The following is a 22,936-nucleotide window of genomic DNA, read 5'->3' as shown; positions in this document are numbered from 1 at the left end:
TTTTACGTTACCTCATAAAATCGAACTAAAAAAAGTGTAAACTGTAAAGTGTGTTGCTCGCTCAAGTAGCTTGTGCAGCACTTTTAATTTGTTTTTGCCACAGCAAATGTTAATCAAATGCCAATCGAAGCTGAACGAGAACATTCATCGTTGTTCTATGCTGCAGCACGTCAAGTGTGTCAAGTGTACCAATATTGATGGGCAATCTCAAGTGGTATAAACTAGAGCAACATGCTCGATATTTGCATCGCTCGGTCAGTTCCAAAGTCCGATGGAGCACTTGAGCATCTGCTGCGCCAATTTCGAATGCATTTGCAAACTGACTGCGCGGCCCTTGTGCGATGTTCATGCATAAATTCAAATGTTTTTCCAGCCACTCGAGTGCAAGTGCAATGTTCGAGTACAGGAAAAAGCATCCTCCAAACAAAAAAAAAAGAAAAAATTGTCTATAAGATTCATGGTTGGCCAAAACAAATGGCTGCAGTTTTCTTTCTTCTTCTTTGCCTTTCACCTAACATAATGTGCTTGTTTGAAGTTTGGGAGTCGAGAGTACTTCTTTCTTTTTCGTTTTTTGCGGCTGTCAGAAACTGCTTCTCGCACAAAACTCTCTAAATCAAAGCCAAAATAAAGTAGTAACCCAGCCAGCCAGCAGCGAGCATCTTGTTCACAACGCAATCAGTAACAATAGCAAATCCAAATCCGTATACGTATTCGTATCCGTATACCGTATCCACATTCGCCACGGAAGTGTGCCGCAAACGGAAACGGAAGCAATTTTCATTTGCGTTGAGTTAAAATGGTGGCCGTTTGTGGTCTCTAACAGCAGATGTTGTAAGTGCGGGGGGAGGCAAAGCAGCAACTGAGCAACTGCTTGCTCCACATGCTTCACGACATGCTACAAGCATAATTTTAGCTGCCACACAATGCTGCAGCGTGGGGCGGTGACGCCGAAGCGTGCTGCAAGTAACCGCAAACGTTGCAAGTGCCGCCGCACTGTAAATGCGCATTTTTATTTAATAAATTGCAGCGGTGATTCGCATTGTCCTTTTTCTCTTTTGTACTTCCCTTCGTTTTGCTTCAATTTCTTGTAGTTACGTTTTTTTTCTTGATTTTTATTTTCATTTGATTTGACTAAACGATTTTGTGGTATCCATTAAAGCTACATTAAATTAAAGACGAATAACGAGCATTGTATGGTATTCTGTTTGTTTTTATTTTCTTGGTAATTTCCATAAACTGTCACACTTTATTACTGATTTAGCGCTTAAACGGTTTTGTTGTTTGTTAAACACACAAGTTTGAGTCCTCGTGCTCGTAAATAAATACAGTTGTTCGTTTGCTTATTTATTTGCCATTGTTATAAAAATGAAATCAAAATGCTCTTAAGTTTATACAAAGAGTGAAAGGTTAGAGAACAAAAGTTATCGTTTGGGCTTTCTGGTTGGGTTTCAATTGTGATTGTTTTTGTTTTTCTTTTATATTCGTTAATATCTAAATTTAGTTGGTTGGTTTTTGACATACTATTTCCTTAAGTTTAGGCTTAAATGTTTTAAATTTAGATGTGTTTAAAATCTAACCAACTAACTATGTGCTAATTTATACTTGTCTCGTATAAGTTATGCTTAAATTTATAATTATTTTCTTTTAATCGCTAAACAAAACAGCGGCTGCTCAATTTCCAATTCGCAATTTTCCAAATGTACAATTTCGTTTTATTTATGTAAACTTTTAATATTTGTTTTTTCAAATTTCGTTTTTTTATTTACAAAAATGTTATCACATTTAAAATGTGCTGTAGTTTCCTTTTCGTTTATTTATTTTACTTACAAATGTTAATGCCCTAACCGCTTTGTTTTTCTTGTTCGTCCATAAATTTAATTTAATTGCAATTGTGTGCAATCAAGTTCACAAACACAATTCATATATATACACACACATACATAGTTGCAGAGTCGTACAAAATAAAACTACAAATATACGTAATGAAACGCTGGTAATACGCTGCGTATGCGCAATGCACAAGAAAATGGCAGTATGCTCAGGAAGTAGAAATGCGATGACGACGCCTCGTAGTGATACCAAAAATATATTCTACCCTAACATAATCGATGAACTGGATGCAGTTGAAATCCGCATTATTTTTCGTTATTTATGCCGTGGGAGGAGCTTACTTTGGTAGCACATTCGTCGTCGCTGATAAATGAACCTAATTGCAAACTCAAATCCTAATTACTTCACTTCAATTTGACCCCACCTAAAGAAAAAACAATGCTTGCTTTTTACTACTACATACGACCGCATTGTCATTAATTATACGTCTCCGTTTGCCAAAGTCTCTCTCGTTGTTACACAACTTCGGTGTGTGTTTGTGTGAGCTTACGTTGCTGTCGTACTCACTGCTGTTTGCTTGGCAAACTTACTCGTTGCTGTTGCTGTTGCTGTTGCTGTTGTTGCTGTTGCCGCCGCATCGGTATCGGCAACTGCTGCTAAGCCCCTGGGTCAGTTAACGCTGACCAGCGGCTCGAGCGTGCTGCTCAAATGCACCAGCTGCTGCTGCACCTCGCGCAGGCTGGCCAAGCTGCCCATCTGTTGATGCTGAGGAGGATGTTGTGGAAGTTGTGCAAGCTGTGGATGATGATGATGATGATGTTGGTGTTGTTGATGCGGCAACTGTGGCGGCGGCGGTGGTGGCAGCACCACAACCACAGCCTCAGCGGGCGCGGGCGCTGGCATCGGCGAGGGTGCACCGGGAGGAATCACAGTTGCCGCAGCCGATGCAGCGGCCAACACTGTGGCTGTTCCGCCCATGCTTCCGCCCACCACATTCGGCTGTGCCACGCTATACAATAGACTGCCCATGCTTGGATGTGTAGTTGCATGCACTTGAGCAATGGCTGGCGATGCTGATGCTGGTAATACGAGTTCATCGATAGTGCAAACGCGATCGTCAATGGGAAAGGTAAAGTTGATTTCCTTGCCTCCATCGTGCGTCTTGTGTGCTGGCGTATTGCCATTGGCAGGACTCTGCACATGACCGTTTGTAGACGTTGTTGTTCCTGCTGCCGCTGCTGGCGATGTGGCCAGTGTCAGTGTGGTTGTCGTTGTCGGTGAGCTGCCGTTGCCCAAAGTTGTTATTGTGGTTGCCTCCAAATTCTTTTCCAAACATTTGCTATCGCCTGCAGAAGAAAACAATAAGAAACAGAGATGAGAACATCGAGCTTTAATATGATACTTTAAAGTACTTTAAAGTTTTCTGCATTGCTATTTTATGAATGAATATCTTATGTTTAGTAGATTTAAAATTGCTGCAGTTTAATTCAAATATTTGAAGCTCTTTTGTAGAACTAAATTAACCGCAGGTAACCGCTGTTGCAATGCATAAATAGAAATTTATTTTAGGAATTTAATACCATTAATGTAATTTCTTAACCATGACATTAATATCGATAGAGAGACTGAAATATTTTGCTTCAAATTTACAATTCAGATTACCACAATTTCTCAATTACGCCGCATTCTTTACTCTAACGTATGTTTTTTTTTGGAGATAACCAATTTGAACTCCTATCAATGCAATTCAGATATTTGCGTTACGTTTGCCTGACAGTTTTACTTTTCTTACAGCCATCTGCTAAAAAGTAAAAAATTCGTGTTAGTGCCCGGGAAAAAGGTTAAAGCGCCCAATGTCAGTGAACGACAGTCACGTGTTTCGCTGGCATTGTTTATTTTGCAACGAAACGCGGTTGAATTTTTGAGTGTGACTTTTTTGCCTCATCGTAGAATTACAACTGTTCTGGTTTCTCTGTTTTCTGTTTTTTGTGTCGTATATTTCTGCGCTACGTACACTGTTCGCTTATCGAGGGAATCGAATTCTCGCTCTGGTAAAAGTTTTCCATATTTTTTCGCTTTTTTTCGCAGCAACAGCAGCAGCCTTGGTGACCATTTTATTGTTTGGTGAAAAAAAAAGAAACGAAAGTGAAAAGGAAAAAAGCTACAATTGCGCAAATTCAGAAGTTTTCTTTGTTTTCCGTGGGAGCAAAGCGTTCGTCGCGATTCCCTCGAGCGCGTTCTGGTGAATGACATGGCCAGCAGCCAGCAGCGGGGCCCCTGGGCCAATTTGTGCTAAGGTAACCAAGTTAGGCAGATGTGTGCACAAACATTAACGTCGACCTCGGGGCTGCATAGTCAGGTCAGCTGGAAATTTATTTATTCCTCAATTAGGCGGGAACGGGGAAGGAAAACAACGTGAAAAAATAAAGTAAAATCCTCCAGCTCGACATAATGAAGCACGTACTTGTAATTAATTAAGTGCGGCTGCTTCTTTCTTTCTTTTTTAATTTGACCAAAAAATTTACGTGCTCACAAGAAAGAGACAAAAAGGAAATTGCTCGACTAAAAGATGCCCTCGAACAGCGTCTATTTATGTTTAATCTACGCCAATTTAAATTAAAGTAAGTTGAGCCCGCATATCAAGTTGTCTTTCTAGACCAAACTCAAATGTAAAAGCCCATATAAATAGTTTGTCGTTTGTGGCTGGAATGCAAACAGACAGTTTTTCATTTCAACGCCTTGTCTTGGCACTTGGCACATTGCCCAAACGGATTTCATCAGCTTAAACGCAACTTGGAAAATGTCTTGACAAAATACTTAATAGGCAATTACAATGCTCTCGCAGTACTTACTGCCAGTCAAATGATCCTCTCTCGTGTAGTAGCGTGCTCGGTTCTTGGAGAAGCAGGCAACAAGTGACAATATGATGACAGCAATTAGCACAAAGATAATGCCGCCCAATATAGCCAAAGTATTAAGACCACCTAAGGAAATGAAATGAATTATGGAACAAAAATAATCATTTTAGTACATTTCAAAATAGTTTCTCTACACTTTTCACTGCACTGACCATGCTCAAGAAAATTATATGAAGTGCTCGCAGCATTTTGCTCCTCGTCGCTGATGTAATCGAGGCACGTGTGAAGCCCGCCAATGTCCAAATTAATTATTTCAGCGCCACGCAAACTTTTGGGCAAAAAGCAAATGGGATACGTATCCCATTTCCATTGCAGCTGTAAAAAGTCAGCAAATTAAATGAAATATATATGTGTACTCTATAGATGCACTCGTTTTTCTGGCCCATATTTTCTTTGAGTTTCACATCAATCACTGGGGCTTTGGAAACTAATTGAAATTGTGGCAAGGGTGTCAACATGGCGTATACGCGTTTTACTTACTTGTCGCACCACATTTATTAATTTTCCCATATGACACTCGTCGCATATCAACGGATTGTTGTCCAGTCTTACATTGCGTATACCCTGAATACGCATTGCCGTATCGGCATTGATGCCATACAACTGATTGCGAGACAAATCCAAATACTGAAAAAAAAAACAAGAGATGCAATTGTTAGAAATGTTAAATGGTTTTGTGTGTACATGTTGAATGCCTATCAAATGGCAATTAGCTGCAGATGTTGCACACAATTTTTGGAAATTCGAAATAGTTGCAAGCAAATCGAAAAGTTGAAGTACTCGTATGTGCTTCGAAGAGTGCATACACCATTAAATGCAATTAAAATGAAGGCTTAATGGCCATAAACTGATTGTTGCTTGTTTTCAATGAAAACAATGCTGGCACACAAGAAGCACGTACAAGGAAGACAAAAAAAGAAATAAATCCATCCACTTTTGCCCATATTTTGCCAATTGTAAATTGTGGCAGAATTGTGTTGCAAAAAGCAGGAAATTGAATGTGCACAACAGAAGTCAGAAATGTTCTTTTTATTATTCTGACATGTTGACATCATCTTGTCGAAACAATAAGCTAAATACCTAAGCAATAATTTGTCAAGACTTACCTCCAGCTCTCGGCATGGATCGATAACTTGCAATGCCATGTTATCCAATGAATTACCCGAGATATTCAAATAGCGCAATTGCCTAAAGGGCGTCAACAAGCCAACGGGCAACTGGCCCATGTCAGCAACAGCCAAGTGCGTTAAGTCTGGTATAAGCTGAAATAAAATTTAAATAAATTAAGTATATCGTAAACTAAACTTCAAACAAACAAATCTAGATTTATAAGTAGGTTGCAAATCTTGATTAAGTTCTTTTCGATCTTAATGAAAAATAATCTTAAAATAAGATTTTTAAGTTGAAAAATTTTTCAATCAAGATTGTTATGCAAAATTTCCTTTTTAAGATTAAAATCTTGATTCAATAATGTTTTATTCTAGATTAAAAAGAAGATTGCAAATCTTTATTTAAGAACATTTCAATCTTATAAAACAAAATTGTTACTTAAAATGTTAGAATTGCCTACGTTTTTCTTAGTTCCATTTTGAGAGCTTTCCTTTCTTAAAACAAGATTATAATCTAAAATTTTAATGTTGAGCAATCTAGATTTTTTGTAGAAGTTTGACTTAATTTTAGAATAAACCTTATTATCTTAATTCACAATATTATTTATAATTTTAATACTTTTTTCCTATCCGTGTACATATAAGTTAACAAAAAAATCTTAAATTTACGTTTAATGAAGATGTGATTTATTAGCGTATTTTTAATTAAATAAAAATATAAATAAACTCACCTCAAATGTCTCGTGCATTTCCCTTAAGTCCATCAGAACATTGCCGCTGATATTCAAGACTCGCAAATTGCTTAAGCTGCGGACCGATTGCGGTTCGAGGCGCACCAATTTGTTGTAGGACAGATCCAGAAATGTTAGATTGGTCAACTGAAGAAACGAATCATTCGGCACTTTGGCCAGACGATTGTACGATAAATCTGAAAAGCGTAACCGTAAGAAAATCGCAAGCAATTGAGTGAATGAATAGAAAAAAAAAAAAAAAAAACAAAGAACAAAAAGTTCTGAGACTAAATTGAGTATAATTTTGTGGAGGAATAGCTTACCCAAGTGATTAAGACTTTTCTGCATGCGAAAGAGTTGGTCGACGACCACAGACAATTGATTGCCATCGAGTAAAACTTTTGTGAGATGCTTCACATCGTGAAATTCATCCTTGTCAAGGAATTTGAACTGCAAGCGAACGCAAAGTGGTAGACAAAAAGAAAACACACGAAAAGAGAAAGAGAAATAATTGGAAAACGTCTCCAAAGGAACAGAGAGAAAGAGAGTAAAAGGATGCTTTGGCATTGGCGACAAACCTCGTTGCGTCCCAAATCCAATTCGCTTAAATGCGGCAATAAATTGTACAATTGCGGATTGATTTTTTTCAGCTGGCAATTGCGGCATTTCAGTACTTTCAACTCCTGCAGAGAAAAGGATACATATTACATATAGAAAGAGAACGAGATAAGTGCGTAAGTTGTTTTTGTTGTTCTTATTATTATTATGTGTATACAACTCACGGTCACATCGCGAAACACATCCGGCTGTAAATCCTGCAACGGATTTCCGCTCAAGTCCAGGTACTTGAGTTTGCTCAGCATGAAGAAGTTGCGCTGCACAAGCTCCACGATTGAGTTATCGGCCAAATTAAGACGTCGCAGATCCTGCCAAAAGAGTTATGCCAATTGCCAAAAGTTTATTACAGCCACGCACCAAATTAATAATGTTTCAATTTGACCCAGTCCAGAGATAGAGCAAGAGAGAGAGATAGTTAAAGCAATAATAATTCATAAATCAGGGCAATAGCCATGTTTCTACTGCACTCTACTGCTCCTCAAACTATAGCAAGCGGATGCAGTCCCCAAAAAAAAAAAAAAAACGAAAACTTTCCAACATTGCACTGAGAGCTAGTTGCAAGTTGGCCAAAGGAAGCCAAGAGTGGGTGCGAGGGGAGTTTGGGGAACGCAGCGCACAAAATAAAATCGAAAGCAAATTGAAGACAACGTTGCGAAAGTTTTGTGCACTGAACACTTCCGCCAACATCAGCAGCAGCAGCCGAAGCCGAAACGAAGGCAAAACTTAAATTCAAGCACGTACATCGAACTTTCGTTTGCCCCAAAAATGCGGGCAACACTATTTGCGACGGCTATTAAAAATTCCTGGATATTTATTACAACAACCTATCCTCTTGTCTTCCTTTTACGCAGAGAAAAAACTATTTAGTAACAACGTGCAATAATATTTTGCTATAACCTTGCTTCTTTACTCTGGCGCGTAGCATATTAAACTCGCATAAAAATTGCGAAAGTAAAATGGATCTATGATTAGCATGCAAATTTACTGTTGGAATAAAGTTTAATCCAAGAGATTTTTTAGTGTAAATATAAGCTGAGCCAAGTTGACGACAGACATTAGCAGATTGTTTCCGTTAGCACTTAAAATTATTCGAACGCGAAGCTAAAATGTATTTTGCTATTGTATTCAAATTTCCACTTCTTTCTCTCCACTTCTGCCTCTCAGAAAGTCATTGCTTAAAAAATCTGCTATTGCTTTACTCACCGTCAGATGTCGAAATGTTGAACTCGCCATGCGTAGTATTTTATTTTTCGATAAATCCAATTCCAATAGATTATCCTGGCCCCGAAAGTTATTCTCCGTGATGTTTGTGATGTTGTTCTTCGATAGATCTGCATTGTGGCCACACAAAAATATTGTTGTTTTTGTTATTATTTTATTGTGTATGGATGGATATTTCATCATGGGAAAAATATGCAACAGTTTTTTGTTTGCGAATGAAAAATGAAATGGAAATTGTTGTTATTATGACGTGATATGTGTGTGGCCTGACTTCAATTTGATATAACCCCCGCAAATGGATTGAGTTTGTATTTTGACCTCAATGGCGAATTGCGTAAATATTTTTGTAACGTGTAAATAAATGCAAAAATCGTAAAGCAAATAAAAACACATTGGCAATGCCTCTTGTCGAATGCAACTTCACATATGGGAAAACTTTAAAACAAATACAAATGGGTCGAGCACACACACACAAAAGTATTTGGATGCTCGTTGGATTCACTGTGAAAGTTGCCACAGATAAAGCACAAAATACATTATACACGACGCCCCCTTTTTGGTGCCTAGACAACATGAGTAGCATTTTTAGCTAAAAGCAATGTGGGACTTTGGATTTTACTTTAGCTGTTGCTTGTAGCATTTTCTTTTGTATAACAAGAGGAGGAAACACTGCAGAGTTTGCTACTGGTTAAGCAGCTGGCCACGCCCACTTAAACATTTTAAAACATTTGCCAAAAAATTAATTTAAATACTAGAAATGGCGGGCAAACGAAATGCCATTTGTTCTATTTTTAACTGCAGCAGAAAACTTTGTGCATATGTGTGTGTGTTTTATGTCGACTTTTGACTTTTGGCAAGCAACTGGGGAAAGCGTTGAAAATACAGAAACAAAAATAAAATAAAGAACGACAAAAACAAAGATTGGGGCATGTAAATAATTGGAGGGCCGTTCCCGATGCGATTTCCAAGGACCAAGCAGACAGACAAACAGCGAAACGTACTCGTACATAAAATCCACATAAACAAGTTGAAAGCTTGGCAAACGATATCGAAGCGTTCGTTGCCTGGTTTCCTGCCTTTTGCTTTTTGATTTCTCACAATCTTATTTTATTTGTGGGACGCTTTTCGCTGTTTGGCGCATCAATTTCAATTTTATTGACAAGTAAGAAAACGCAGAACGCCACAACGAATGATTAAATACGCTATGTTATGAAATGTGTCGAAGAAGTATTTGAGCATTGTAATCTCCTATCTGCGTTAGCGCTGTCATTGCTTTAAATGCAGTCTTAAGTGTGAGCTGCTATAACCATCTGTCAGTTACAAGCTTAACGATAAAGTGTCAGTACCCGCCACTGCCTGGGAGATTATATTGTCCTGTCGACCGCATCGAGTGCTGCGCTCATTTACCATTTTGCGAGGCGCACTTTTATTTGCCTTCGCCCTTTTACGAGGCAACAGGACAGCAGCACAGCAAACGTAACGCTTGACAGCGTTGGATGTGATTTTCTTTTTTTTTCGATTCGGGTTGTCCTTCTCCTTACTCATTTTGATTGTATTTATTTGCATATCAGGGTCGCGCGCGGTGTTTTTAACTATGCGCAGCTGCTTAAATTGAAATCGCGCTGCGCTCGCTGCTAAATTTTAATACGCTGCGTATACGCAACGACGATTTTTAGTACCAGCGTCATAAACAATTGATTACTCACCTAATATGCAGAGATGTTTGAGACCCCACAAGGACTCGGCCCCAATTGCCGGCAGATTGGAGTCCGTAATGCGCAGCACTTGCAATTGCGTAAACTGACGCATTGCCGGTCCAATGGTTATCGAGTTACGCGGTCCACGCACAATGATTACCTTCACATCGACATCCAGCTGATTGGCAGATAAAGAGCTTAGTCCGCCTGTAAATTAAGTATATAGTAGAGAGAGAGAGAAATGCAATTAAATGTGAGGTCAGTTTTTAAAGCGTTAAACGCTGGCTATAAAAACAGCCCCGCCCCTTAGCATAGTAATTTATGCAATGCTGCCAACAATATAACTAAAGGTTAACAATGCTCCCCACCAACAAGATCATTAACTGCAGAACCACAAAACTAGTATGAACTCTGGTTTCTTTTTTCGTGTTGTATGTACGAGTATGCAAACAATGTTACAGCACATAAATGTCGGGGTCATTTCAACAATACCACTTTATATAGAAATGAGTGTAGGATTTCATACAAAAATTGCAGCAGCTAGTAACGAGTGCACGCACTTTACGACTGACCCCACGATTGTACTAGATGCTATACAATTTTTGGGGATAACCGCAATCCTAGTCTCCGCCGCCTTTATTGTACTTCCACTGCGAACAATACGTATACGTAATACGGCATATACTATGCACATTTTTTGGCTGTGTATTTGCTCGTTGCATTATTATGTGCTCATTGCATTGTGTGTTGTTGCCAGAGAGAGTTGGCGAGTTGAACTAGTTGCGCTGCGCTACGCTGCGGGAAATATTCATAAAAAATGCAAAGCATTAACACTGATTGTAACATATTTTAACGCGCTTGCAATTTTGTTGGCATTTACGAGTATTGTTACATTCCTCCACAGGGGACGCGGAGAGGGGGAGAGTGACAAAAAAAGTATAAGTAGAAAGAAGCACAGAAAATGGGGAACACGGCATCGCATGCTGCTGACGCTGCTCATTAGCAATGCAGTTCACATTGCTCATAAATATTATGCAGATGCAATTGTACTTTTGTGTCTAAAAATATATATATTTTTTGATAAAAAAGAAGTTGAGCAACGTAAGCAACTAGGACAAAACCTGTAAAGTTTCTATGTGGAAAACGTAAAAACAAAATGTGATGCGGAATTTATATTATCACATTGTAATATTTATGGTAGTGTGCAGAGCGAACAGAAAGGCAATTAGCAGTCGAGTTGATAGACTAGAGTTAGTAAATGGGAGTTTATATCAACTCTCTTTTACTATGAACTGTATATTTAATATGTAATTTTCACTATTATTATTGTAACTCTGATTTGAATTTGTATTCATGTATTTGGTATTTGGTATTTATTTTGAATTAAATCTAGAGTAATAAAATAATAAATAAGGAGAATAAATGTATAATTTTTCTTCTATCTTACATTTTATATATTTACATTTTATGTATTTCCTTTGAAATACTTTTTAAATTTGTAATGATTGCTTCTCTGTTACGACTACCTAAATTCAATCAAAGAAATTTAATATATCCCATTTTCTGTCTTTCTTAAAATAAATGAAGTAAATACATTTTAAATGTGTAATGTTCATATATATTGTCTTTTTCTTTTTGGATCTCTTTTATATTCTATAAATATTAATACTTTTTCTTTGCACATTTTTTTTTAAATATATATATACATATACATATACATCCTTGCTTATCTTTTCCTCTTACTTTCTTTTTTGAACTTATTTAATTGTAAAATTCAAATATATGTATTTCTGTTTGAAATTTTGTGCATGCAAAACTAAATTGAAATCCGCTTTTAATACGTTAAATAAATAATGTGAAACAATTGAAACAAATTGCTTAAACATTAACACTAATTCAGTCTCGATAAGCTGCGAGTTGAATGGGGAGCAAGAGATATTCAATGGAAAGGAGAAAACGAGAGAGAGAAAGCAGCAGATTGTTGTCTTATGGCACTGTCAATGCCAGTTCTCGTTCACTTTGCTTAGTCGTGCCAGTTATTCTGCCCAAACGAAATTTTTTTGGGGGAAGTGAAATTAAAACGACAAAAGCATCAGCAACGCATTTAAAGCAAATGTGAAAGGACTTACAATGTGTGGGTGTGTGTGTGTGCGTTCGAGTCTGTGTATTTGCGCTATCCAAACAAGCGTTAAATTGAAATTATAGATTTTTGCAATGGAAATACATATACATATATAGTATGTGAGTAGCAGACGACGGCAAATGACAGTTGAACAAATTGAAATTGTCAGACATTTAGAAGCGAAACGAATGGGCAGCTTTAAAAAATAATATCACACATACACAGACAGGGGGAAAAGGAGGGGAGTAATGGCATTTTGGGTGCGTGTGTGGCACAAATCGAACTAACTGCAAAACCGAGTAAAAGCATTGTAATTATGATGTTATCCTAACGATAGTGTGTCAGGCCATGCCACAACGATGAGTTGCGTTGTGGCCTGCATTTCACTCTACTCTGCTGCTCTTCTCCCATTTCATTCTCTTTCTGCCCCACTCTGTGCATAATTTTCCCCCATTCACCCATTGAGCGTTTCGTTTTTCGCAGTTATTGCGCCACTTACCTTTGGTACAAATGGCCTGAAAGCGATCCAAATCATCGAGGCTACAACTGCATTCGACGGGACATTTCCTTCTCGTATTGCTGAACAGGGCCGGCATTATGCACAGGCTGAACAGCAGCCACTTTAACAGCATCTGCAAAAATAGATAAATGTTTTTTTGACGTATTATTAAAGTGGCATTTTTATACCCGTTACCCATAGGGCAGAAGGGTATTATAACTTGGTGCTTGCAGGAAAGGTACGTAATAGGCAGAAGGAGGCATCTTCAGCCCATAAAGTATATATATTCTTGATCAGCATCAACACCCGAGATGATCTAGCCATGTCCGTTTGTCTGTATGAATATCTTAGAGTCTATAAGAGATAGAGATAGAGTCGTGAATTTTTGTAGATACAATATTATCTATAGTCTTTATGAGATTCCTGGTTGCGATTACAGAAGAATTGTATAAGTTATTGGAGAAATAGTTTTTATTTTACTGCAGGTTTCAGTTGCTTTGGCTAACAATCTGGTATATTTTAGCACTCTATGGTATATTGTGAATATATTACTATATAAATATACCAAATATTAATTTTGTCATATGTTTTGCACTGTTTTGCATTTATTCAAAATGTAGCGGGTATCTCACAGTTGATCAAACTTAACTGTTGCATTCTTACTTGTTTTGTGTTCGCTTTATTGCCAAGGTGCAATTAGTGTAGGGGGTTTTTTTTTGGTAAATACTTTGTCTGCCGGTCAAAACTAATTCAACTTTTAACCCACTTTAATTTTTTCCATTTTGTCAATGGCGCTAATCCATTTAAAAAAAACCACAATCACACACACGCTCTCCCTTACAGCATTTCAAATTGAAATCAACGTGGTGTCATATGTTGACATAGTTGCTCTCAGCAGTAGTTGTTGTTGCTATTGCTGTTGCTGTTGTGGTTGTTATTTTTAGGAGCAACAACAGCAGCAGTAGCTATTGTTTTTGTATACACATGTTAGCATTTGGGTTTCGGTTGCATACGTTACGTATACGCCATGTTTGACCTCGGTGATTTGTGGTCAACACATCTCTGGACACTCGTGTGCTCAGCGATAAACTGCGGTGGTCGCGCAGCTCGCTCTCTGCATAAATTAGCCACAGCACAATGCGGTTAGCAACTAAAGAACTCCGACAGGAAAACTCGACAATGTGAAATTTAAACACAGAAATACTACAACTTATGTGCCACTACTGAAAATAATCGTTAGTATTTCGTAATTTCATTTTCATATGATTCTACTACAAAGTACTCGCTTTTCTTAACTTTAGTTTAAGCCCTCTGGCTTGCTTTGTGTCGCGAGCGTTGCTGCTGCCGGAAAGTATATGAAGCCGCTGGATTTATATGTGAAACATATTTTTCATTTTTACGCCGGATGGCAGGCAGCAAACTGTCAAGTTTCCGGCTCATCGTCGACACCTTATGCACATTGTATGCGCATCGGATTTGTTGTTGTCAGAATATTGCTGCCAGGGCTGCCAGTCGTCGACAGAGTAATATTTCTGCAAAGTTGTTGCGGTAAAAGTGAAAAATTGCAAGCGCTTCCTCCTCCCTCTTTCGCTCTCTTCCTCTTGGAGACAATATGCTTGAGTTATGTCTGCTGTATGCCCAAAACTTCTGCGCTCTCTCTCTCTCTCTCTCTTATATTATTTGCTCCTTGTCTTCTTTCTTTTACTACAGCCAGCATATTCTCAATTTCAACTCCATTCTTTGCGCACAAACACACTCAATTTAACTTGTGGCATAAGCCACAAAGAAAAAAACCCATACCACAAATATTATATTATATACAACAACTTGAAAAGTGCATTTAAAGTAAGCAGCTTGACTGCATTATGCACTTTAAGCACACAATTCTTTCAGCGCATAGCTGCTGCCAGAGCTGGGCATCAGCAACTTGTTTGACAATGGAATTGTACATTAAGAAATCGCCTTTCCTATCGCATTAAAACTTTAAGCTTCAAAGGGTCATTGCTTATTTCACTTTTTAATTTAAGCAAGATATCCAAAGTGACTTAACGTTGATATAAGGCTCACAAGAATTGCTCTGTAGACTTCAACAAATAACTTTCGTTAAATGAAATTGCTTTTATTTAGCATTGTTTTTATTCAGATTAGAGTCACATAAACATATCATAAATTAATATAAGAAACATTTTAATCTGACTGACATAAAGATCAAAGCTAAGCCTCACCAACTACTTCTTCATAGGAAACAAAATCTGATAATAATTTTTATTCATGTCATATTCGTTTTTATTGCTAAGTATATGCATGTCATCTAGATTACTAGATGATTACTCACAACTGATTACTCACAACCGTTCTGATAAAACAGAGATCGAAGCTGTATTTTATATTTAAATATTTATATATTTTAAACATGATATTATATTTGCTCTATAAATTCTGTGCTATTATCAATATTAAATTATCATTGTGATATATGCAGTATTATGGTTAAGATAACTAAATTATTTCCTGTTATTCTTAGCACATCGTAGCCAAAGCTGCTATCAATAAACTGCCATCTAAGCCACAAGTCCTTAATTAAAGTCTCATTAATCGTAGCATTCGTTCATTTAATAAAAATTAAAAGTTTCTAGTGCTGAAGGCACATCAAAGCAGCGGGCCAATGGCCAACAGCTGTTCAATTCGTTAAAGAAGCTGCTAAGCAAGCGGCTGCCACGCCCTCCACTCTCCACACTCCTCCAGCCACAATGCAAATACACAGCCAGCTGACGATGTTCGACGTACATGCTCGATTTGGACTTTTCGGGTAAAAGTTTGTTTGCGTTCTGGGCCGCTGCTTGACGCTGCACATGCCGCACGCGAAATGCCCCGAAAAAGTTGAAAGTTGCGAGGCAGCCGGCAGCAGGCAACAGGAAGAGGAAGGGGAAGTCGGCGAGTGGACAGTGGATGCCGCAGTAAAGTAGTTGTTGATATCAGCTTTCAGCATACATATTTGCTACGACTTCTTTCTGCCCATTTCGTGCTATTTAAGCACTCGAGAAATCAAGACTGGAGCTGAGGCTCGTTCCATTTGCCTATGCGAATGCAAACAGAATGCCGGAAGCAGTCGGCGAAAAAGATACCATACGACTACGGGTTAAGCTTTGCCATACTAAATTACTCATACGCCGCATGGGACTTGGGCTGGTTTGGTGGCTGGTGGCAGGATGCGGCCATTTAATACGTGCGCTACTTTTGTAATTGAATATGATAAATCAAACCGAAAAGTTACTCCCCGAGTCGGATGTGGTTGAGTTCTCCCCCATTCGCTAGCTTTACTTTTCCGACTCCTCCTCCTTCTTTTCCTCCTATTAAATTACGCGGCAAACGTATTCATTTTACTACCAACTAAATTGTATTAGGTTTAATGCTAAAACATGTTTGCATTTCGCACACACAATTCAAAATGAAATAAATCTCAATATTTGGTCGTTGCTACCCAAAAATCAAATTATATTAAATTTCAACTAAAAGGCTAAGCCAGGCAGGGTAGAAAAAAAAGAAACAGCTGGCATAATATTATGAGTTATGCCTCGATTTGTAACCTAATTGGAAGTGGAGTGAGGAACGCGAAAGAGAGAGAGAGGGGAAGGCGGATCAGAGGGCAGTCCGGGCTGACCAGCGAGAAACCAACATTAAAATTCATGAACACATTTATTGCCAATTACCACAGGGCCTGCGGCACGTTTTATATAGAGAGAACAAAACTGGCAACATACACACACAACACACACACACACACACACACACACACACACACACACACTTGTTTCCTTTGCCTTTGCAATTCTCTGTCCAATTCTCTGATTTGCCAGCAAATGTTACTAACAAAATGTTGCGGCCGCTTTTGTTTATTTTTTTTTGCGTTGCGTTCTGTTTGCCCTTTTGCTGCCTTTTATTCGATTTTGCGCTTTTCTTGTCGTCGCTTTGGCTTATTTCTCTTTTTTTTTTGGCCCCACACACACACACATACACAAATTGATAAATTAGATTTACGCTCGAAAAATTATATTACAATATAATATATTTTCGGCCTGTAGATTTGTGTTTTATTATTGTATTTTGCTTCTCTCTTGCCTTGCTTTTCTTTAATAGCCAACAAGTGATTTTAAAGCGCCAGCAAGTCTGCAGAAAATATTCCGGCGCTAAACTGCACATTTATTTATGATCTAACTGCGTGCTCGGCGTGTGAATAATGTGAATAGTCGGTTGAATCAAATCCCAATCATTGTTAAATTATGCGCAGACATTGAAATGGTATTTGTTGCTAAAAATAACTGCACTAAAGAGTTAACTCGAGAGAAACATGCTATGAGATTTTAAAATTGCGTATTTAGAAAATGCCATAACAATATTTCTAAAATTTGTCTTAATAGCATATAAACAATTTTTATCAGCTTTTTAACATCAACAGCTTTATAAAAGAACTTCACTAAAGATTTTTATAAAAAGAAGAAATATATAGAAGTTTGAATTGGTTATTAAGAAAAAATATAAAATTTTGCATATATAATTTGCCGTACATAATAATAAATAATTGGGATTACTCAAAGTTTTCATTAATTTCAATAATCTTTTTTAATCAATAATATTTAACAGCTTCTTAAAATCTACAAACTTAAGTTTATAGCGAACATCTTTTGTTTATCAAGCTGCCACAACTGTTTTTAGTCCGATTCTCAGTGTCTTTGCAATCAAGTCCTTATGCTTTTTATACACTTGCTAGCCAGACTGTAAAGTCTTTGAATTGAGTTGCCTCTGAGGCAAGTTGCAGATAGTTGCAACGCCGTGGCATTTGCAATTCAATTAAACTAAAGCAAAAGGCAGCTGAAGCAACGAAACTGCAGCAAAAGGCGGAAAAAAGTATTGCGATTGCGATGGCGATGATGATGCTGTTTTGGCCAGAGAAGAGAGCTCTTTTGTGAGTGGATGCGCTGGCGTGAAGCGTTAAGAATGCAATCAAAAGACAACAAAGGAATTGTGACCGTGACCAGAGCAGAGCAGAGCTGGGCAGGTAGGAAATAAACGAAAGACGAACGGACAGCAGCAAAAACAGGCAAGTGACACTGAAACGGGTTGGACAGCTAAGAAAACCGCGATCAATGGCAAACGGTGTGGCGACTGTGTCGGCGGTTGAAAGTTAATATCTTGCAACGCGTTTTAGGTTCTTTCTTGCTGCAGCTGAAATCTGAAACACTGGTAAACACATTTTTGTGAAGGGTCCGTCGCTTTATGGTAACTAAAGCTGTTCACGTTAAAGCCAAATGCTGACCTGCTTGACATTCAGTTATTTGCCACACACAAATAGTGAGCGAAGAGGAAACAGCTTCATTTACTTTTTCTTGGTTCAGTCAGGCTTAATGCCTCAAATGAACTCTCTGTGCAGGCTCCAGTGGTCAAGGTGAAGTGTGGGGAGGGGTGCGACCTGTTTTAGGCATCATTGAGTCAAAAGATTGCTGCTCATTTGCCGTGCTTAATTGGCCAGTGTCAGCTTAATGTCGTCTGCGCACTTCCTCTTCCGCATTGAGTACATGCTCACACAAACACACACACATGCACACACGCACACACATGTGGCCACTATGTGGGCGTGGTCAGTTTGTGGGCGTCCCAGCAGCAGCAGTGGCAGCAGCAAATGTGGGAAAAGCCAAAGCCAAAAGCCCAAAGCCACACGAGCTAATCGCACCAGCCAAATGACCCAAAAAATGAGCGACAAAAGCTGCAGCTGATTGCACGCAACCACACACAAAACACACACACATTATTAGTAGTGTATTTACACACACACACGGACAGACAGCCAGACAGTCGCTATTCATAAGTGTATATAAATTTCCTTGTGTCGACACGAGGCAATTACATGAAAATTCCCACGCAAATAAATCAAATAAAATAAAATTTGTTGTTGTCGTCGCCCACAAGTGGCCCAAGTGGTTGACCAAGTGGGCTAACAAGTGGGCGTGTCTGATTTTGTAAACACATGTTACTACAATTACTACAGCAACAAAAAACAATTGAATCGCCATTGCCAAGAGACACCGAACGAAAGCGGAAGAGAGAAAGGAAGAACCAACGAAACTAGAGTTTAATTCCTTTATGTGAAATGACAATTTTGTTTTCTTGTAAATCCCCCAAAAGCTTCCTCCAATGGCCAGCACGGCTTAAAGCTCTAGAGTTTGCTTTAGTTTCCTTCTCAGTCTCCTCTCTGACAATCCCTGGCGCTTTGTGGTTACTCGTAGCTTGTGGCCAAGGCAAAAGTAGCACGTGGCCAAAAAAGAGAGAGAGAGAAAGAGAGAGCAACGGCATCAGGATTGCATGCACCGCACGTTCTGCAACTAATCGCTCAAGTCTTTTATGCCTTGGCCACCGAAAAAAGGTGACAGAGAGGACTGAAGAGGGGGGAGGAGCATGAAGCGCGGCTGCTTCGTGACCATGCAGCATGTTGTGTCTATCATCTAGTTACTGCCACAGTTGGCCGCATAATCACGCCTCGCTGCCACTTTGCTCAATCCGAGCAGCTTACTGATAGCCTCTGCCTCTGCCTCTGCCTGCGCCTTGGCCCAAGCTCATAGCTCTCTGCACACTCTGCCACTCTCCCCTGTGGCATCCACGAAAATTGATAAAAACGTTTGGCCTGCTTTACACAGAGCGGACACGTGTGGATTTCAAATTGCAATATTTAGTCCGGGGACTGGCCCAAAATGGGTTATGAGAGTCAACTGTTCAATATTTAAGTGGCCTTCATGTTGTAAATTGTTGCATAGATTAGGTATTAGCTCAGCTGATGAGATATAAAATAGTTAAGTTAGGGCTAGTAGCTTGTATGTTGAATAATAACTATTAAGATCTCTACAACATAAATAATACCATTTTTAATATTTGGTATTAAATATTATTTAAGTCAACTATTTAATGTTTAAATGGTCTCCATGATGTAAATTTTTGCATATATTAGGCATTAGTTCAGCTGATGAGTTGAGTTAGAGTTAGCACACAGCTTGTATGTTAAAAAATAACTATTAAAATCTTAACAACATAAATTATACTATTTTGAATATTTGGTATATGTTATATATTTGACATTAGCATTTATAATTCAATTATAATATACGTTGGCAAAATTTCATATAATTATCATAAATAATACGTAATTTAAACTGACAAAATAAATTCTTTAGCTAAAATGTTTTCACTTTCAATACTATAGTATAATATTAAATTCAAATTAAATAAAATTCCGTAATCAGCATACAATTTTTAATTAAATTTCCATGCATGATAGCACAAATTTTATGTGATTAATAATGAATATATTGAATTGACTTTAAAAATGCAAAGTGAAAAAATTAAATGTAAAAAATGTTATGCACATTTAATGTATTCTCCTGAAAAAATAATCTAGTATGGTAAAGAATTTTACTGCCACTACAATAATTAACAAATTGCATTTAATTAGTTGCTTTGTTGCCACTTTACTTATGACAAACTACAATTTAAATTTGTGTACTCAAAAAAAGAGTTGACTGATTTTAATTTAATATTTTAATGCACTTTATGCGTTTGTGTGCGTGAGAGGGTTTTTTCATATTTAATGCATTTTAATGCCACTTGAGCTGACAGCGCACATTACAGGGGATTTATTTTTATTCAATTGTACGCGCAATTGTTGCGAAAATTCTCTTGTAAATGTTTCCTTTAAATTATGCAAATATTTTTTTCAATAGTTTAAGCAGATTTATGAATGTGCAATATTATTGAATATAATTTATTAAAGTCAGAGATTGAACCTTGATATACACATATTTATTTGTGGTAACGATGACAGCAATTTCTGATGTATCAAATAAAAATTCAATCAAAAAATAGAGAACTTTGTTCAGCCAAAATTGTTTTCCTTTTTGTGTTTGCGTGTTTATTTTAGGTTTTTCTTTTCCATTGTTTGTTTTATATTTCAACAATTTAAAGTTTTGAAAGTCAAAGTAAAACAAGAGACGACAAACCGTTGAATTTAGTCGCTCGGAAAAGTTTCACATTGCCAGACGGCGGCGAAGGCGAGCAAAAAGTAAGAATGAGAAGTAGAGAAGCGCCCACAAAAGGATTTAAGGCGCCAATTTGTAGATTACAACAAACCAAGTAAGAAGACGAAACAAAAGTGTCGTATACATGTTTTTTGTTATCCTTTCAACGCTTCAAATTCTTATTTCAATTTGTTGTGTGCAAAAACTTGTGTTGGGTTTGAGGTTTTAAATTGCTGTGGAAAATGTGTATCAAATGAAAAGTGCCTTTAAGGGCACTCGAGACTGTCTGCAGTAGCGACAGCATTGTAAAAGATCTTTCCATTTAAATTTATCATTTTTTAATGAGACACTTAATTACTGGGCTGGCAAACAGCATGTTACAAATAATGCTACAACGCTAATTGTTTCCGCTTGTTCATTTTGCTGCTGCTGCTCTTTCACATACAAGTGCTTCAGCTGAGAGTCGAGAGAGACAGATAGAGAACTGTCAGGGCCACACACAGAGGGAGATAGAGCTAGACTAGCTTTGCCGTCACCACATTGTTGCCTGCCTTTGGCTTTATATCATTTTGAAAGAAGGTAGCCAGAAATTACAACATCGTTTCACTGTGTCTGTGTGTGAGCTCTCGTGCTGGCCACAAAACTGAGGCACGTGCGGTGTCTGGGAGCCCAGGCTGCGCTGCTTGGCTTGGCTGCTAAGTCGTCTATCTTGCCACCGCATGCCAGCCTCAGTTGGGCGCCAAGGACTCATGCATCAAACGCACACACACATTTATATATATAAACACTCTTCATTAGATTTGTTTAATTTAACTTATTTTGTGCACTTGTGGATGCCACAGCATTCAATTAAATCACAGCCCTGAAGCAGCTTCAAAACACTCTCGAATTCTGATTGAAGCATTAGAATAATAAGCATTAGAATAATATTGAGCTCAACACAAATTCAAAGACATGTAAAGAGTTGGCTCGATTTAATTGCTGTTAATTTGTGAATTGTCAAGATTAAGTGCATGCTTTTAGCCACTTAAATAGGTTAATGTGCATATTGTGATAAATTCTTGATTATAGTACAGAAAATTAAAGCGCAAACAGCAAAAACTTGAAATCACATCTGTGCTTCAATTCGCCAAAGACAACATTTAACCTTTCTTATTGCCTATTGACATTAAGCAGCTCGATGGTTCAACGCAATGCAAACATCAACGTATATAACTCACTCAATGAAAGCGCATATAGCAAACATATTATTGACATTTTATGGTTGGAAATTCATGAGGAAAAAACAATCAAAAAGGGTAACGCACAGACAGACAGACATTCAGAAGGAGCGATGCAGGCGGCTCGGCCACGTTCCTTTCATCGTAACCACAAGTCGATTAACAGTTTGATTGAGTTTTCCTACATACGACAGAGTGCGACTCTCATACTCCAACTCACAACTGATACTCGTAGTCTGCCGCTGCGGTATTTGCGGTTGATGTGCTCAAAAGTCAATACACAAAATGGTGTGACAGAAGGGCAACCAATACAAAATGGCGGACGCAAAAGGGAAGAAAAAAGCGAACCATAGAAAAGAAAATTTAATGGAAAAATGCCTCTGCAAGTTGGTCGTAAAAAATTGCGATGCGCTTCACATCGCTATCGCCATCGCCATCGTCATATAAAATTTCGAGTTCTAATAATGTACAGGGCACAGAGCATCCTTCAAAATGAGAACGTAATTAAAAATAAAAGTGTCAGCAAGACTGTCAGTTTGGGGACTAAATATAGTCCAGAAGGGCAACTGGCATTTTGTCATAAATATTAAAGTACCACACAATGTGCTTTCAATCACATAAACCGACTCTGAAGACCTTGGCACGCTTTTGCACAACCCGTTTTTCGCTTGGCCTCGGTCCGAAAGGGCCAAAAACATTACTTAACATTACAAAACAAAATATTTGCAATGTCGTCGCTCCAATTGATAAATTAGCTTTGGCTCAAAGGGTCGGGAATGCGACACGGCAAATATTTTCAATTTCTCAGCGGTTCGCAGTTGATTGATTAAAAGTTATCAGCACTATAGTTGAATATAAAATATAGAAGTTATGACACTTCTTTCGCTCTCTCTCTATTGTGTTTGACAGCG

The 22,936-nt window shown here is 38.0% G+C and overlaps 1 protein-coding gene across 4 annotated transcripts in view; it reads right to left on the bottom strand.

Annotated features, from left to right (window-relative positions):
* Window positions 1–1,328: 1,328 nt before the first annotated feature.
* The window catches only part of LOC117563512 (leucine-rich repeat-containing protein 15), a 68,333-nt gene continuing 46,725 nt past the window's right edge, over window positions 1,329–22,936 (bottom strand). For all 4 annotated transcript variants that reach the window (XM_052003108.1, XM_034241889.2, XM_052003109.1 and 1 more), the window contains 12 exons: window positions 12,746–12,878; window positions 10,134–10,331; window positions 8,410–8,537; window positions 7,371–7,514; window positions 7,167–7,271; window positions 6,912–7,038; window positions 6,589–6,785; window positions 5,855–6,010; window positions 5,229–5,375; window positions 4,901–5,063; window positions 4,683–4,814; window positions 1,329–3,176 (listed from right to left, as the gene is read on the bottom strand). In XM_052003108.1, coding sequence (XP_051859068.1) covers window positions 2,500–3,176; window positions 4,683–4,814; window positions 4,901–5,063; window positions 5,229–5,375; window positions 5,855–6,010; window positions 6,589–6,785; window positions 6,912–7,038; window positions 7,167–7,271; window positions 7,371–7,514; window positions 8,410–8,537; window positions 10,134–10,331; window positions 12,746–12,878 — 2,307 coding nt within the window. In that variant the 3' untranslated portion in view covers window positions 1,329–2,499. The remainder of the gene's footprint in view (window positions 3,177–4,682; window positions 4,815–4,900; window positions 5,064–5,228; window positions 5,376–5,854; window positions 6,011–6,588; window positions 6,786–6,911; window positions 7,039–7,166; window positions 7,272–7,370; window positions 7,515–8,409; window positions 8,538–10,133; window positions 10,332–12,745; window positions 12,879–22,936) is intronic.

The sequence above is a fragment of the Drosophila albomicans genome, chromosome 2L (genome assembly GCF_009650485.2).
Source record: "Drosophila albomicans strain 15112-1751.03 chromosome 2L, ASM965048v2, whole genome shotgun sequence".
Classification (NCBI taxonomy): Eukaryota; Metazoa; Arthropoda; class Insecta; order Diptera; family Drosophilidae; genus Drosophila; species Drosophila albomicans.
The sequence above is the reverse complement of the archived record's forward strand: the minus strand, read 5'-3'. Positions and strand labels throughout refer to the sequence as shown.